At 52.4% G+C, this 15,437-nt stretch overlaps 1 protein-coding gene across 3 annotated transcripts in view; it reads left to right on the plus strand.

Annotated features, from left to right (window-relative positions):
- Positions 1 to 15,437, plus strand: part of Sipa1l3 (signal induced proliferation associated 1 like 3) — a 207,223-nt gene that overhangs the window by 110,627 nt on the left and 81,159 nt on the right. For all 3 annotated transcript variants that reach the window (XM_036187739.1, XM_036187759.1, XM_036187749.1), the window contains 2 exons: positions 8,224 to 10,038; positions 12,184 to 12,314. In XM_036187739.1, the coding sequence (XP_036043632.1) occupies positions 8,529 to 10,038; positions 12,184 to 12,314 (1,641 nt within the window). In that variant the 5' untranslated portion in view covers positions 8,224 to 8,528. The remainder of the gene's footprint in view (positions 1 to 8,223; positions 10,039 to 12,183; positions 12,315 to 15,437) is intronic.

Consider the following 15,437-nt stretch of genomic DNA (forward strand, 5'->3'; position numbering starts at 1 on the left):
CAAATCCAGGAGTAGAAACCCACTCTTTCTCTCCCATCCTGTGGTCCATCTTGGATATTTTCCCTATTTTGAGTGCATTTTGCCTAAGTGTTCACTTGGTAGTAAATAGAGGCTTGAGCCCAGGGGTTGATGTCCTGTGTTCTGACAAGGGTATGGCAGTCAGGGATCAGGGATAACTTAGGATAAACCACTGTGTCAGGAGAATGCTACCTAAGAGACAAGGCTCAGTTTAGGGTGTGTCCAGCACCCCTTTCTCTCTGTCTGTCCCTACAGAATCCTTTCTGATCACTCTCCTGGGGTCTCCACTCATGCATAGCCATCTTCAGGTGAGGACTCCAGCCCAGCACTCCCCCACCCCCCGGAATAGGATGGAGCTTGAACAGCTGTTCTTTTACAAGGATTCCCTGGCTGTGTTTAATCAAGATTGTCAAATATTGATTTAATCTCCAGGCCCAACAGATGTGATCTTAGCAGGTTTCGGTGGCAATTAGCTGGAATTAGCTTGCAAGTCAGGCTCCATGCTGATAGGATGCCATCTTCTGTCCAGGAGCCTAGCCTAGCCACAGGAGCAATCCTTACAGGGGAACCCCCTAAGTGTTTCATCTGTGGGCTCAGCCTGGCTGTAGCCTGTGTAACCACCCACCCACTGTTGCCTCTTATGATGATGGTGGAGATGCTGGGCAGCAGTGACCCCTGTGCTGTAGTTTGCCAGTGAGCTGGCTATTGAGACACCCACAGGCAGCCTGGAGCAGAGGCCATGTCCCCCAACATGTAGTCACCCTACAGGCTCTTCCTCCTGCCCTTGAGGCCTGGCTCTATCATACCTCCCCCTTTCTAGGACATAGCTGTTGCTCCTGGGTGGGCCATTCCTAAGCTGATGGCCAGGAAGCATCTCTTTCCAATTGTGCATTTCAGAGTTACATTTGGAGAGAGTGGGACTGTGTCCAGATTGGAACAAGATGTTCAAGCCACATGTGCTCTGGGGGGTGACTCCTTCCCTCACCCATCCGGTCCCACAGTGCTCCAGGGGCTACCTCTCCACCCCAGGCTCTGGGCTCCTGGGAAAGGGGGCTATTCCTGTAATTCAGAAGGAGCTGTTACAAGGCCACATTTGATTTGCTTGGTATAGTGGTATGTCACCATGCAGTGAGTGTGCTGAGCCTTGACATAAACAGAGGTAGGACTCTGCTCAAACTGAAGCCATATCATCTTCTCCATCTTAAAGATAGGAATTGGAGACATAGAAAGGCTCTTCTGTGTGCCTAAGATCTAGCTTGTTTGGTGGCAGTCAGCATGGAACCTGGGTGGTCTTCACTTTAGTCCTCGATGCTACAGCTGCTGTGCAGGGGAGACCTCCAGGAGCTAGTGGTACAACCCTCAAGGCGTTGACTTATTTGCTGGTTTTTTCCCTCTCTCTCTTTATGAGCACATGATCACATGAGCCTCTAGCCTATATGAACTCAACTGTACAAGAGAACAAAATAAAACAACGGAGATGTGGCAGTGTACGCCTTAGAGTGAGTTCAGCCTCTGTGTGGTAGGGTCTGAGCAGATCACCAGGCCTCAGGACTCTGCTTTGGGGAAAGATATAAGTGGTTTGGGGACCATGGCCAGAGATCAAGGCTGATACAGGGACTGTCCATCTGGAACTAGTGAGTCTCCAGAGTTTGTTCTGTTTTATAAGAGGGTCTCATGTGTAGCTCAGGCTGGCCTCAAACTCTTGGTCAACCCATTGATGCTGAGGTAAGGCATGCACCACTGCACACGGCACATCAGCTTTAAGGCAAGGGCTGCATCAGCAGTTTAAGCATAAAGCTCTGGCAGTGTGCTTAGCATACTGTAAGCACACATTTGGGCTGTCAGCACACAGTCAGTGTACATTCTCATTCCCCTGCTTCAGGCTCATGGACATCTCACAGTTCTTTTCCACTGCCCTGTCTCACTTTTCCTACAGGCGCTTTGTCCTTCCTGGACTGAGTCATCCAGATGCACTCGGCCTATCCTTTGCTCACATGCATTAGGCTCTTCTGTATTGACAGCAGTGTGCACGCCCATGCGCCTGCCTGGACATGTGACGGTATAAAAATAAAAGAGAACGCTCACTAAGAACTTCAATGTATGAGTTCCATTCACTACCCCAGGGAAAAGAAGCATGCCTATTAAACACTCTTAGAAGCAGGGCAGGTTACCAGGGCCAGGTGGGGTGTAATAGCTCTAGGTATACACTGCCCCTTTCAGTTAAATACGTGAATCTTCTGGCTTCTTTGGCACTGAATACAAAACAGGTTTTCATCGTCAAGGCCTGGGTCACTGTTGTGGGGCTAATGGACTGTGTTTACGTCAACTCTTCCTAATGAGATTCGGGTACTGTAACATGGACCCTGGTATTGCTCAAACTTCCACTGGCCTGGAACCACTAAGCTGTTACCACCTCTTCATATAACCTCACAGCACACTTGTCTTTTATTTAGAGCAGACTGGTCAAGGTTGGGGGCCAGACTGTCATGGTTTGAATCCTAACTGTGCTGCCTCCCAAGTGACTTGATCATCTCACTGTCCTTGCCCCATTTTTGAAATGGGCATGGTGGGTGTCCCTACTGTGTGGGGTTGTGTAGCGAGAAAGGATAGGACACACCTTATGCCCTGTTTCTCTAACCAGGACTAGAGCCACCATCCCTGGCCCCTAGTTAGGAAATAATTAGGTCTTCATTGCCACCTTTAGATAGAATCTGGTCACTTGGCACTCAGTGGGTCCTGCTGACTGCCTTTTGCATCACCCCTTTGCTGACCCTGGGGATACCCTGCCTTTCCCCCACTTACACTTCCTCAGCTACCTTCTTGGCATGTGATCCCAGGATCCACAGAAGCCAAACTTGGTAATCTCATTAGGAGCAAGAGTATGTAAGGACCAGGGAAGTACCATCAAGAGGGAGCCAGAGTCCCAGGGAAAAGCTAAGCCAGTATCCCTGCTACTGAGTGATACCCTGTAGGTCCAGGTGTACTGTGAGCCTCCCGTGGTTCCAGGATACACCACCTTCCCTCCCTCAAGTTTCCATAACGGGGGTGGGCGCTCCCCCCAAAGCCTTCTGGAAGAATGGGAGTGCAAGTGGAACCCAGAATGCTTGGGGCCAGAAATCAACAGTGGAATTTTCCATTTGTAGCATCATATTGGCACCTGAACTTAGATAGATAGATAGATAGATAGATAGATAGATAGATAGATAGATAGATAGATAGATGATAGATAGATAGATAAAAAGGGGATCTTATGTAGCCCAGAATACCCTTTGACTCACTTTTTTCAAGTTGGAGATGTTCAGCCTAGAAGGACAGTGGTGATGGAGAAGCAGGAATCTCCCCACTTCCCATGGTGAGGTTGGGTCACTGTCAGGCGCTGGTCCATGGCACCCCACTGTTGGAGCCTAACCATTTGGGTTTGGGGCACACGCTGTGCTTCTCTCACAATTGGCTCCCCTCATGGGAAGACTTAGGTGTTTTTTAGCATGGGACAGCTCAACAAGCCCCAGAAGCTGTGAGCACCACTCAGCTCAGAACAGCACAGAGATCCAGCTGTGTGCCTGGGGAGGGGATCACAGCAGAGCCCCAGGCCTGTAGAACATCTGTGTGTGTTGACAGCAGGGTGTGATTGAAAATGTACACAGAACTGGAAGCCAAATTCCATCAGGAGAACCCATCTGTCAGGAGGTACATACCAACCACAGCAAGTCAGGTTTCCAACTGAGCCACCAGTTGTCCACCCAGCCCCAGCGTGACCCAGAGGACAAAAAAAATCTTTGTGCAATTTCTGGCCCACACAACCCTCCACTGAGCACAGCTCTGCCCAGGCCATCCTGGGAAGCATCCCTGAGTTCTGACAGTTTAATGGTGGAGTCAGTCCATAAATGGATACAAACAAGAACATGTCCACCTTGTGACATCCACCAGTCACCAGAGGCTGCAGCCCAGCTTCTCTACCCATGTTCAGCCCACCCCCTTACTTTGTGGACAGTCATTGTAGTTTCTCAGTGATGCCCCTGTCTTAGTTAGGGGTTCTATTGCTGTGATGAATCACCATGGCCAAAGCAACTTGAGGAGAAGAAAGGGTTTATTTCACTCACAGTTAATGGTTTATTATCAAAAGCAGTCAGAGCAGAAACTCAAGCAGGGCAGGAACCTGGAGGCAGGAGCTGATGCAGAGGTCATGGAGGGTGCTGCTTACTGGCTTGCTCCTCATGACTTACTTGCTCAGCCTGCTTTCTTATAGCATCCAGGACCACCAGCCCAAGGATGGCACCACCCACAATGGGCTGGGCCCTCCCCCATCAATCATTAAGTAAGAAAATGCCTACAAACGGAGCTTATGGAAACATCTTCTCAATTGAGACTCCCTCCTCTCTTATGACTCTAGTTTGTGTCATTGACATAAAACTAGCCAGACATGGTGGTGCACCCCTATAATCCCAGGACTCCAGAGGCTACTCAGGCAGGTGTTATGAATTATTACGCGGGGACCCTGAGGGTATCCTGTGCATGCAGGGAACCATGCTGGCATGCTGGGCAGATGCACAGCGGTGGGCTGGTGGACGACCCACTCCATGCGGGCAGGGTAGCAGGTGGACATTCAGAATCTAGACGCTACATCCACATGGAAATGGTTTATTATAAGAGATGAGGAGAGAAAGAGGGGGAGGGTCAAGGGGATGTGGAAGGGGAGAGAGAGAGAGAGAGAGAGAGAGAGAGAGAGAGAGAGAGAGAGAGAGAGCAGAGTTTTTCCTTAAGAAGAGGCTTCTACGGCAGGTCTCTCAGGGCGGCCCCCAAGAGGTGGGTCAGAATATTAACAGCAGGAACATCACAAGTTCAAGGCAAGCCTGAGCTACTTAGTGAAGCCTGTCTAAAAATGAAGAGAGATGGAAGGTGAAAATTCAGGCCTGGGGTGTGACTCAGCAGTGGAGTGCCTGCAAGGCTCAGGTCAGAAGAAGCAAAGGGCTCACTAATAGGCAGGAAGCACAGGCCATGGACAGTGGTTTGCCATGCAGAGGGAAGCCTGCCGCCTCTTCTGTGTGAATGGGGATACACCATCTCCCATCACACGGGCAGGAAGCCATTTATGAATTAAAGAATGAGTGTGTTCTCGAGCACCGAGGGGAGCAGGAGCTCAGACACACCCAGGGTTTCCTGAAATTCCCCTGGGACTCTTCTCTGCACGGTGGTTTCTGTTGACACCACCCCTGCTGCCTTTGCCTTTTGGATGGGGAAAACCCTCATGAAATTCTAGACTGCTGACTGTTTCTGAAAACGGAGCTGACCTGATAGTCTCAGCTCTCAGATGGGGTGTCTGGGACCCACATGGAGGACCAGGCCCTTGCTGTGTGGTTCACAGTGGGCGCCCCGGCCTCACCCCTTTTGCCTTCCCTGTTTCCTCCCTGGGGTCTGGCCCTGTGTCATCTCCCAAGTGTCTCAAGGAATGTTCCTCTACCCTCCCTCGTGGACACCCACAGGAAATAGGCCCTCTTGATCCCTCCCTCCCTCCCTCCCTCCCTCTTCTACTCTCCATCTCAGAGGCTGATGTCTCTCCTACCTTGGCCCATGCACCTGCTCTGTGCGCCCCTCTTTGTTTTCCCTAAAGTTCATGCTGTATCTCTAAACGTGTTAGGAAACACCCACTGCATGAGCATACAAGGGCATCCACCTCCTCATTAGGCAAGCACTCTGGAGGTCTTCGACCAGAGTAGCTACACCTAGCCTTAGAGACTGTGGAGGTTAGAATAAGAACGGCCCCCATAGGTTCATATTTGAATGCTTGGTCATCAGGGAGTGGTACTATTGGGAGGTGTGGCCTTGTTGGAGTAGGCGTGACTTTGTTGGGGTGAGCTTTGGGCTTTGGGTGGGTGGGTGGGTGGTTGGTTGGTTGGTTGGTTGGTTTTTTCGAGACAGGGTTCTCTGTGTAGCCCTGGCTGGCCTGGGACTCTCTCTGTAGCCCAGGCTGGCCTCGAACTCACAGAGATCCACCTGCCTCTGCCTCCAGAGTGCTGGGATTAAAGGTGTGCTCCACCACCGCCTGGCTGGTCCCAGTGTCTCTCTTCCTGATGCCTTCTGATCCAGGTGTAGAACTCCTAGCTGCCATGTCTTCCTGTGTGCCGCCACGCTCCTGCCTTGATGACAGTGGACTAAACCTCTGAAACTATAAACCAGCCCAAATTAAACGCTTTCTTTTTGTAAGAGTTGCCATACTCGTGGTATCGTCTTCACACCAATAGAACACTGTCTAAGGGACAGAAAAGTTATAGGTCACTCCAGCCCAGGTACTCACGCCACCCCACACTGCTCTCTTGAATGAAGCGAGTCCTGCCAGCCGGAAGCGGCAGCACTGCTGGGATACCCAGCGGCTTCAGCCACAGACGGTGAACACCTTCTTCCCTTCTTCTCCAGCAGAGTTTCACTCAAGGTAGAGACAAAGAGAAGTGATTCTGGGGAGTGTTAGAAACGGGAGCCCCTTCTCCGTGGGCCTGTGGACTGGGGTGTATGCTCCATCTCTGGTGACCCATCTCCAGATAGTGCCAGAACATCCCGGGCAGGAGTGTGGTAAGGACACAGCTGTGAACAGCACAGGTGGCCTTACCACTCTAGAGCTGAGAGCCTGGCGTGGAGGCAGTGGGGCAAACAGATATCATACAAAAGAGATTCAGCTGATGGCAACTGCTAAGAAAAATAGGAAGCAAGCAGACTGGGCGACAGACCTGTCGGACAGCTTAGGTGGAAAGCTCCCTGGAAAGGTGAAGAAGGCCACGCAGGCACGTTCACAGTAGTAGATCTGGTGGCTTGTGGCCAGGAGGAGGAGTCTGGGTTTCCTGGAGGAGGAATGTGGAGTCCTGGAGGAGAGGGAGGTTCCGCTAGGAAGCACTAAGATGTCTGTTAATCACACAGTGTCTGGAAACACTTTTGCAGCTTCTTTCCATGGAGCTTTTGAGGCTCTGGTTTTCTGTCTGTCATTTTCCCCTCCTGGCAGGGAGGCGGGATCAAGTAAGCTGTAGAGAGAGTGGGCAGTAAGTCTGCCCTCTGCAAGTCCATCAGATTAAGGAAATACAGGCAAGGGGGAGCACGTTAAACGGAACCACAGGGATCCTGAGGGTGGCCATCACACTGGGTAGGCCTCTGGTCCTTCCTCAAGCATTGCAATAGGACAAAAGATGGAGTGGGTGAGACAGGAAGAGCATCCGCCAGAGCAGAGTGGAGATCTTGTTTGGCTCCTCTTTTGAGCAGACCAACTCAACAAAAGACCCTTTGAGATAACAGAGACCCAAGGCAGACAGTATCACTGAGTAATAAAGAATTTTTGTGAGCTTTGGTGGATATGAAATGAGGTCATGGTGGTGTTCTCTCTCTCTCTCTCTCTCTCTCTCTCTCTCTCTCTCTCTCTCTCTTTCTCTAAGACTTTGTCTGCTAGAGATAGGAACTGGAAAGTATGTATGAATGAAATGACCTAGTGGCTGGTGGTATATCTCAGTGGTAGAGCACTTGTCTGACATCTCCAGGAGTGCAGAAAGTAAAAATAAAATATTTTTAAAAAAACAAAGAGGGGCTGGCAAGATGACTCAGTGAGCAAAGGCACCGCCTGGCAAGTCTGACAGTCTGAGTTCAATTCCCAGGACCTACATGTGGAAAGAGAGACCCAACTCCCTCACCCTGAGTTTAATCCCTAGGCACCATATGGTGGAAGGAGAACCGATTCCATCCTCCTACAGACCATCCTAACCTCTACACATGCTCTCTAGCATTCAAGAGCAGACACACAAAGAAATACATGCTTTCGATACAGTAGTAAAGGGAAAAATGAGGTCTGGGAATGTTGCTCAGTGGTAGAGCTAGCACAGGCCTTGGGTTTGTAATGGCTGGATGAACAGATGAAACAGGAATGGCAAGGGGCTAATGGAGCTGTGATGGGCGGCCATCACAGTCCTTTCTCTGCTTTGTATGTGCTCGAAACTCTTGCTAGGCACAGTGGTGTCCTCCTGTGATCCCAACACTGGGGAAGAGGCAGGAGCATCACCACAAGTTCAAAACTACACAGCAGGGAGGAAGGGGAGGGCGGGAAGGCAGGCTCCCTCCATAAAAATCTTTTCAAATGAGTGAAGCTGGGTCCTCCACCAAGAAAAGCCGCATTTCCTGCCTCTGGGGAGTAGAGTATACTGCTCCTGTCTCACTTTCCCTCCTCTTCTCTTGCAGCATGGCTGAGAAGATGCCTACACCACCCACAGGCCATGGCCTGCAGCCATTGCTCTTTCTTCCCTGCTGAGCCACTGCCGGGAGCCCCCTGCATGAAGCTTGCCTCCTGACGTCACACTTGCACTGCTGTCCACAGCGATGGTGAAGGACTGGACTGTACAGGCTCACAACCTTCAAGTGCACTTTCAAGGGCCAGCACCCTTTGTCCTAGGACTGGCGGGCCTGAACAATGGCTGAGGGCCAGGGGACCCCATAGAGTTGTACCACGACTTCCAGGGGCAGCAGCACTCCAGTGCCCGAGGACTATGACCACCTATCGACCTCTTCCCAATGATGGTGTGGACCTGGCAGCCAGCTGTGGGGCCAGGGGCACCGATATCCTCCCTGGGCCCCACCCTGGGGACTACACTCCCATGGGATTCTGGGCCCAGAACGGCAGCATGTCCCAGCCACTTGGTGAAAGCCCAGCCATTGCCACCACCCGCCCTAGCCCCACCACCCCTGCGATGCCCAAGATGGGTGTGCGTGCCAGAGTGGCTGATTGGCCACCCAAGCGAGAAGCCTTGAGAGAGCAGAGCAATCCCAGCCCCTCACAGGACACAGATGGTGTGAAATCCACCAAAATGACCCATTCCATGAGAAACTTACAGAATGGACAGCTCCCTTCCAGCACCCCAGCTCCCTCAGGGTCCAGAGCCTTCCATCGACTCTCCAGGAGGAGGTCTAAAGATGTAGAATTCCAGGATGGGTGGCCCCGGTCCCCTGGCCGGGCCTTCCTCCCTCTGCGACACCGAAGCAGTAGCGAGATCACCCTCAGTGAGTGTGACGTGGAGGAACCTGGAGAGTCGCGGGGAACCCGGCACCCAGGGGTGCTGCCCCTCTTCCGGGAGTACGGCAGCACATCCTCCATCGACGTGCAGGGTGTGCCAGAGCAGAGTTTCTTCGACATCCTCAATGAGTTCCGCAGTGAGCAGCCAGAGGCTCGCGGCTCCCAGAACCTCAGTGAGCTCCTGCGGGTGGACCCTGGCACTGTTCTCCCAGGAGGCAGCTGTGGGGCCAAGGGGGACCCCCGCAATGGCCAGCCTGCCAGAGATAGTCTCCAGACTCTGCAGCCTCTCAAGGAAAAGGAGAAGGCCCGGAAGAAACCTGCGTGGGGCCTGGGCAGTGGGGACACTGTGGACTCGTCCATCTTCAGGAAACTGAGGAGCAGTAAACCTGAGGGGGAGGTGGGGCGGCCTCTGGGAGAGGCCGAGGAGGGTCGAAGCCCCCCAGAAGCCAGCAGACCATGGGTCTGCCAAAAGAGCTTTGCCCATTTTGACGTGCAGAGCCTGCTGTTTGACCTCAACGAGGCAGCTGCCAACAGGGGGTCAGTGGCCCAGAGGCGCAACACCACCACAGGGGCCTCGGCGGCCTCGGCCATGGTGACCCTTACAGCATCACGGGCCCACAGCCTGGGGACTCTGGACCCAGCCTTCACCAGCACAGAGGATTTGAACTGCAAAGAGAACCTGGAGCAGGACCTGGGGGATGACAACAGCAATGACCTTCTGCTTAGCTGCCCACACTTCCGCAATGAGATCGGTGGGGAGCGAGAGCGCAATGTCAGCTTCTCCCGGGCCTCCTTGGGTTCCCCAGGGGGCAGCAGCGAAGCCCACATAGCGGAGCCCACCCTGAGCACCCACCGCACCAATGCCAGCATCTCGGTGCTGGAGGTACCCAAGGAGCAGCAAAGGACACAGAGCCGGCCCAGGCAGTACAGCATCGAGCACGTGGACCTGGGTGCTCGCTACTACCAGGACTACTTTGTGGGCAAAGGTGATGCGGGCGAGTGGCTGGGGACCCAGCTTGTCCTTGAAACACACCCACTGCTAAGTTATCTGACCCTGTGTCATTACTAAGGGTGCCGGGAGGCACACTCACTCGGTGCCAGGAGGACAGTAAGCCCCAGCACCACCAAAAATAAATAAATGGTTCTTGTCAAATGTAACCAATGTCAGCTAGGTTCTCCACAGGGCTCAGAGTGTTCTCTGGAGCCAACACCGAGTTCGACCGTGGGTTGGAGTGTCTTGTCTGATAGCTTGTTGGCTCTGTGACAGTCCACCCTGCAGGTTGACCTCATGGGAGAAAAGGGGTTGGTTGTAGTGGATCCCATACCCCAACCAAAACAGCACCAAGATGAACAGGGAAGGGGTAAAGTAGAGGTCCCAGGTCCTAGCTAGCAGAAGGCTGCTGAGGCACCATGAGGGCCCCTTTTGGTAGCACGGGATTCCAAGATGATGAAAAGTGCCTAAGGAGTGAAAAGGGATATTTCATGTTGGTTTTTAAAACTCACCAAGGGGGCTGGAGAGATGGCTCAGAGGTTAAGAGCACTGGCTGCTCTTCCAGAGGTCCTGAGTGACTTCAGTTCTCCCAGCAACCACATAATGGTTTATAACCATCTGTAATGAATTCTGGTGCCCTCTTCTGGCTTCCAGAGATGCAGGCAGAACACTATGCATAATTAATTAATTAATTAATTAATTAATTAATTAATTAATTAATAACTCGCCAAGAAACAGGGTATGGTAGTACACATCTGTAATTCCAGCACTCAGGAGGCTGAGGCAGCTGGGATCTTCAGTTTGAGGTAGACGCTGCCTCAAAAGAGAAAGTAAAGAGGCAGATAACCATGTCCTGCCAGGCATGGCGACGCACAGTTGAATCCCAGTATTGAGGCTGAGGTGAGGGATTTCCAGCGTGAGGCCAGCTTAGTCTAAGCACATTCAAAGACAACACAGAGTAATATGTAGTAAGACCTGTCTACTCCCCCAGTTTTTTAAAGTAGCCTTTCTAAAATGACTGCTTTGTAGCCGTGGAGGCCTGTGATTAATGTCTGTTGAGCACTGACCACGTGCTGGGATCTCCGAGATGCTGGGCATTATGCATAGGTGGAAAAACCAACGGCAAATCCAGTAGCCTCTTCAGGAGTGAGCTCCCACCTGTGGAGGACAGTGTGCTGTGCCATCCTGATTAGTTTGCACCCCTTATTTTGGATTAGCCTTGGGTTCACCCAGGTGCATCTGAAAACAGGGACTGTCAGTTAAATATACAGAATGCCAGGGTGAGAACAAGAAGCAGATATCTGCTGTGTTCTTGACTTTTTGCTGATAACGACATGAAGGCTTGGAACAGGAGTCACACAGGCTGCTGGTAGGATGCCGCCAAAAAACAAAACAAAAACCCACTATGGTTGGATATCAGAAAGAACTGTTTCCTGGTAAAAATCTTTTCAGCTTGTCCAGGGAAAAGGGGAGAGCAGAAACCTGGCTCCTGGCTCATTTACGGCTGTCACCTTCAGTATTTCCATGACTTAGGTCTGATACAGGCATGACTTAGGGATCTATGTCAGGGCCCTGAACAGATCGAAGGCCCTGGGCTACTTGGCCTGCATTTAAGCTGTATGCATACTGTGTGCCAGCCTGGTGCCGTACTAACTCAATTAATCCTCACATTGCTGAGCTAAGCCCATCTGACTGCTAAGAATCCCGTCATGTGACCTGGCTGGGGCCTTATATCTAATCTCAACCCAGAATTTGTGCTGGCAGGAGATTCCCTAGGCTCAGGGCTTAACTGCTTCACAACAGCTAATGGGAGCTAAACCCAGCAAGCCGTTAACAGAGCCAGGATTAATCTCAGTGACCCTGGGTTGATGACCCACTGTGTTCTGAACCAAGCCTTTCATTGTCATGGTCTCACTCACACACGGGCTCTGAACTGTGCGCAGCCACAGATAAGAACACTGAGACTCAGAAAGGCCTGCGACTTTCCGGGACAGAGAGCCAGGCTTTGCCCAAACTCACAGGGTCTCTCCACTGGCCTCGGGCCCCTTAGCCTCCTCCCAGAGCACCACCAGCAGACTGCCACGGGCTGTGCCCTCGCCTTCCAGGCCTCTGACCGTACTTTCCTGACCTCCCTTTGCAGAGCATGCCAATTACTTTGGCGTGGATGAAAAGCTGGGGCCTGTGGCGGTGAGCATCAAGCGGGAGAAGCTAGAGGATCATAAGGACCACGGACCTCAGTACCAGTATAGGATCATCTTCCGGACTCGAGAGGTAGGGCCATTCCCATTTCTGCGCCCTCCTTCTACCAGGTTCAGGCCAAGGACGTCCTTGCTATGTCTGCTAAGAAGCCCAGTAATAGGATTGTGTGAGTCTGTCCATTTTACAGAGGGGAAAACTAAGACTCAGAAATCACATGGGTGATAAGAAGCCGAGCCAGGATCTGAACCTGGCAGGTGATGACAAAGCTCAGGATCACGAATCTGTTCTCAAGAGACTGACTCCAATGAACATAAGGGGGAAAAAAGGTGGGGTTGGGGGGAGGGGTCGTTTCAGGACTCAAGAATTAAGGAGGACGCCAAGCCTCAGTCTGGGAAGGCCTGGGGTATCACAGCAAGCCCTGCCAACATGTTACGCAGCTTTCACCACCATTGACCAACCTGCTCCGTTCTGAGCTAAGAATCCCAGCCACCCCTGTGTTACAGGTTAGCCCCGGCAATGGGGAAGGGCATGGTGCCGCACTCCCACACCAGTACAAGTGATTTGTGACAGAAATGTATTTCTGGCTAGGCCTCAAAGAGATCGCACTGATGTCTGTAGCTATAGGTCAGGGATAGAAACTGCTGTGGGCACAGATTGACCCGTCTTCCGCAAGACTGCAGAACTTTTTTTTTTTTTTTTTAACTTTATTTTTATGTGCATTGGTGTGAAAGATGTCAGGTCCCCTGGAACTGGAGTTACAGACAGTTGTGAGCTGCCATGTGGGTGCTGGGACTTGAACCTGGGTCCTCTGGAAGAACAGCCAGCGCTCTTAAGTGTTGAGCCATCTCTCCAGCCCCACGACTGCAGAAGTTGACACCTCTTCTGCTCAGCTTGACTGGCCCGGCCTCCGTTTTGTGATGAATGCCATTCTCTTCTGTCACCAGCATGCCGTCTTCAGTCCTGGGCAAAGGGACCCTGCCCAGGTCGTCTAGATGGCATTAGCTTTCCATACAGAAGGATGATTCATGTCTGCAGGATCCCTGATTGGCTCTGCGTGGGTCCCACACCCACAGGTTGGGCCAGGCACTGGCGGGTGGGAGAGAGACCGCCAGATCTAGGACATGCTCCACCTTAGGGCGAGAGCCACCGCCCTGACGCCGAGATTGACAGTTCCATGGGAGCCTCCCAAGGAGCAGAGGAAAGAGGAGAAGAAGGTCCTCAGCAGGAATGGTGGAGTGCTTTTCTTTTGTTTGAGAGTTTGTCTCATGTAGCCTCAGCTGACCTTCAGCTCCTGGTCCTCCTGCCTCCACTCTCTGAATACTTAGATAGCGGCATGGGCCACCACATCTGTCAGAAAGGTGGTGTTAGCTTGCCTCGCTCCCTGCCTCTGAGTTCAGTCCCCAGCAGGACAAAAGGAGTTAACAATGCAGAAGTGATGGCACCTTCTGAAAGAGCCATGTAAAGGCAGCATTTCCAGAGAGGCAGCTGCCAGCTGACACCGGCCCACACACTGAGGACCCCTGTGTGCCGGGCCTCCACCCTGGCATAAAAACCCAGCAGGCTACCACTGCCAGGGAGTTTACTTTGAGTTTGGGCCAGCCAAGTTTTTGAGCTCATCCTGGCAAGCAGATGAGGCACTGAGGACAAGTGCCCCACCCAGCAGAGGCCTTCAACCGGATGGCACAAGGTTTTCTGGCAGCTGAGGGGAGTGGGCCCCAAAAAGCACCTGCCCGGACTGCAGGAGGTCTGGACCTGTTTCTTAGCCAGCCTTTCCTTCTGCTCCCCTTTCTGGCCAGCTGAGCACCGAGGCAGAATGTGAGGTGACAGTTCCCCCAGCTTGAGTCCCTTAGAACCCGGGGGCCAGTGCTGGTGAAGTGAGAAACCAACCGTGTGTGTACTCAGGAGAGATGCATACTCTTGCAGCGGCAATGGCAGCAAGCAGCTTAGCGCTGCGGGGCCAGCCTGTGCTCAGCCTTTGCCCAGGCTAGCTCACACCAGTGTCGAAGTCTTGCCGGCTGTCTTGGTGGCGCTCTTGTCCTCACTTGTGGCAGAGCAAATACAGAGCAGTTAGGACCCTCCCGTGAGAGGCAGGGCCTGTCTCTCAGTCCATCATCCTCTGGCCACCCCACTCGGCTGCCTCAGGGGGTCACCTGACAGTTGAAGCCGCCCCTCCCCTACACTGGACCTGTTCATGACATAAGAACTCAGCTGACTCACACGTGCATGCGGTGTAAGTGACCTCAGTGGAGGTCAGAAGAAGGCATCGAAGCCCAGGAACTGGGGTTATAGGTGGGTGTGAGCCACCATGTAGATTCTAGGAACTGAACCTGAGCTCTGCAGCTGCTGCTTTCTTTTGTGTGTGTATGTATTTTCCTGGAGACCGAGTTTCACTGTGTAGCTCTGGCTGGCTCAGAACTCACTATATAGACCAGGCTGGCCTTGAACTCACAGAGATATCCACCTGCCTCTGCCTCCCAAGTGCTGGGACTGGAGGTATGTGCCACCATGCCTGGTGTACACAGTGCTTTTTTTGTTTTTGTTTTGTTTTTTTGAGACAGGGTTTCTCTGTGTAGCTTTGTGCCTTACCTGGAACTCACTTGGTAGCCCAGGCTGGCCTGGAACTCACAGAGATCCACCTGCCTCTGCCTCCTGAGTGCTGGGATTAAAGGCGTGCGCCACCACTGCCCGGCTACACGGTGCTCTTAACCACTAAGTCTTTTCTCTAGCCCCTAGAATGATAAATGTCAGTACATCATTTGTACCTAGGGTCGGAACACTTGAGTGCTTTTTCAGCAGGTCAGGGTATGGCTTTGCTGCTTTAGTTCCTGTTTGGTAATTGGAAACTGCTCCCTGCCACCTGGCCTCATGGCCACAGATCTGAGATGCACTCACCCCACCAAGACTTACCAGTTCAGTCACTTCACAGCCCCAAGCTGGGCTCTGTGACCAAGGCGGCAAAGTAGCTTGAAGACTGCTCTCTTGGGGGATGGCAGTGTCTCACAAGACACCTTCATAACCCATGCCAGGGTACGTGGTGATAAGGTGGAAGACACAGCAGGGAAACCATTGGCTCTGGTGGGATTGGCCAATGGAGGCACCTCTGAAATAGCCGAGACTTCAGGGAGTCGGAGCTAGTGTGGTCCTCACATGGATAGCATCAGTTCAAGTCCAGCCTGAGCTTCAGCATGAATTCTA

Source organism: Onychomys torridus, chromosome 1, assembly GCF_903995425.1.
Source record: "Onychomys torridus chromosome 1, mOncTor1.1, whole genome shotgun sequence".
NCBI classification, from domain to species: domain Eukaryota; kingdom Metazoa; phylum Chordata; class Mammalia; order Rodentia; family Cricetidae; genus Onychomys; species Onychomys torridus.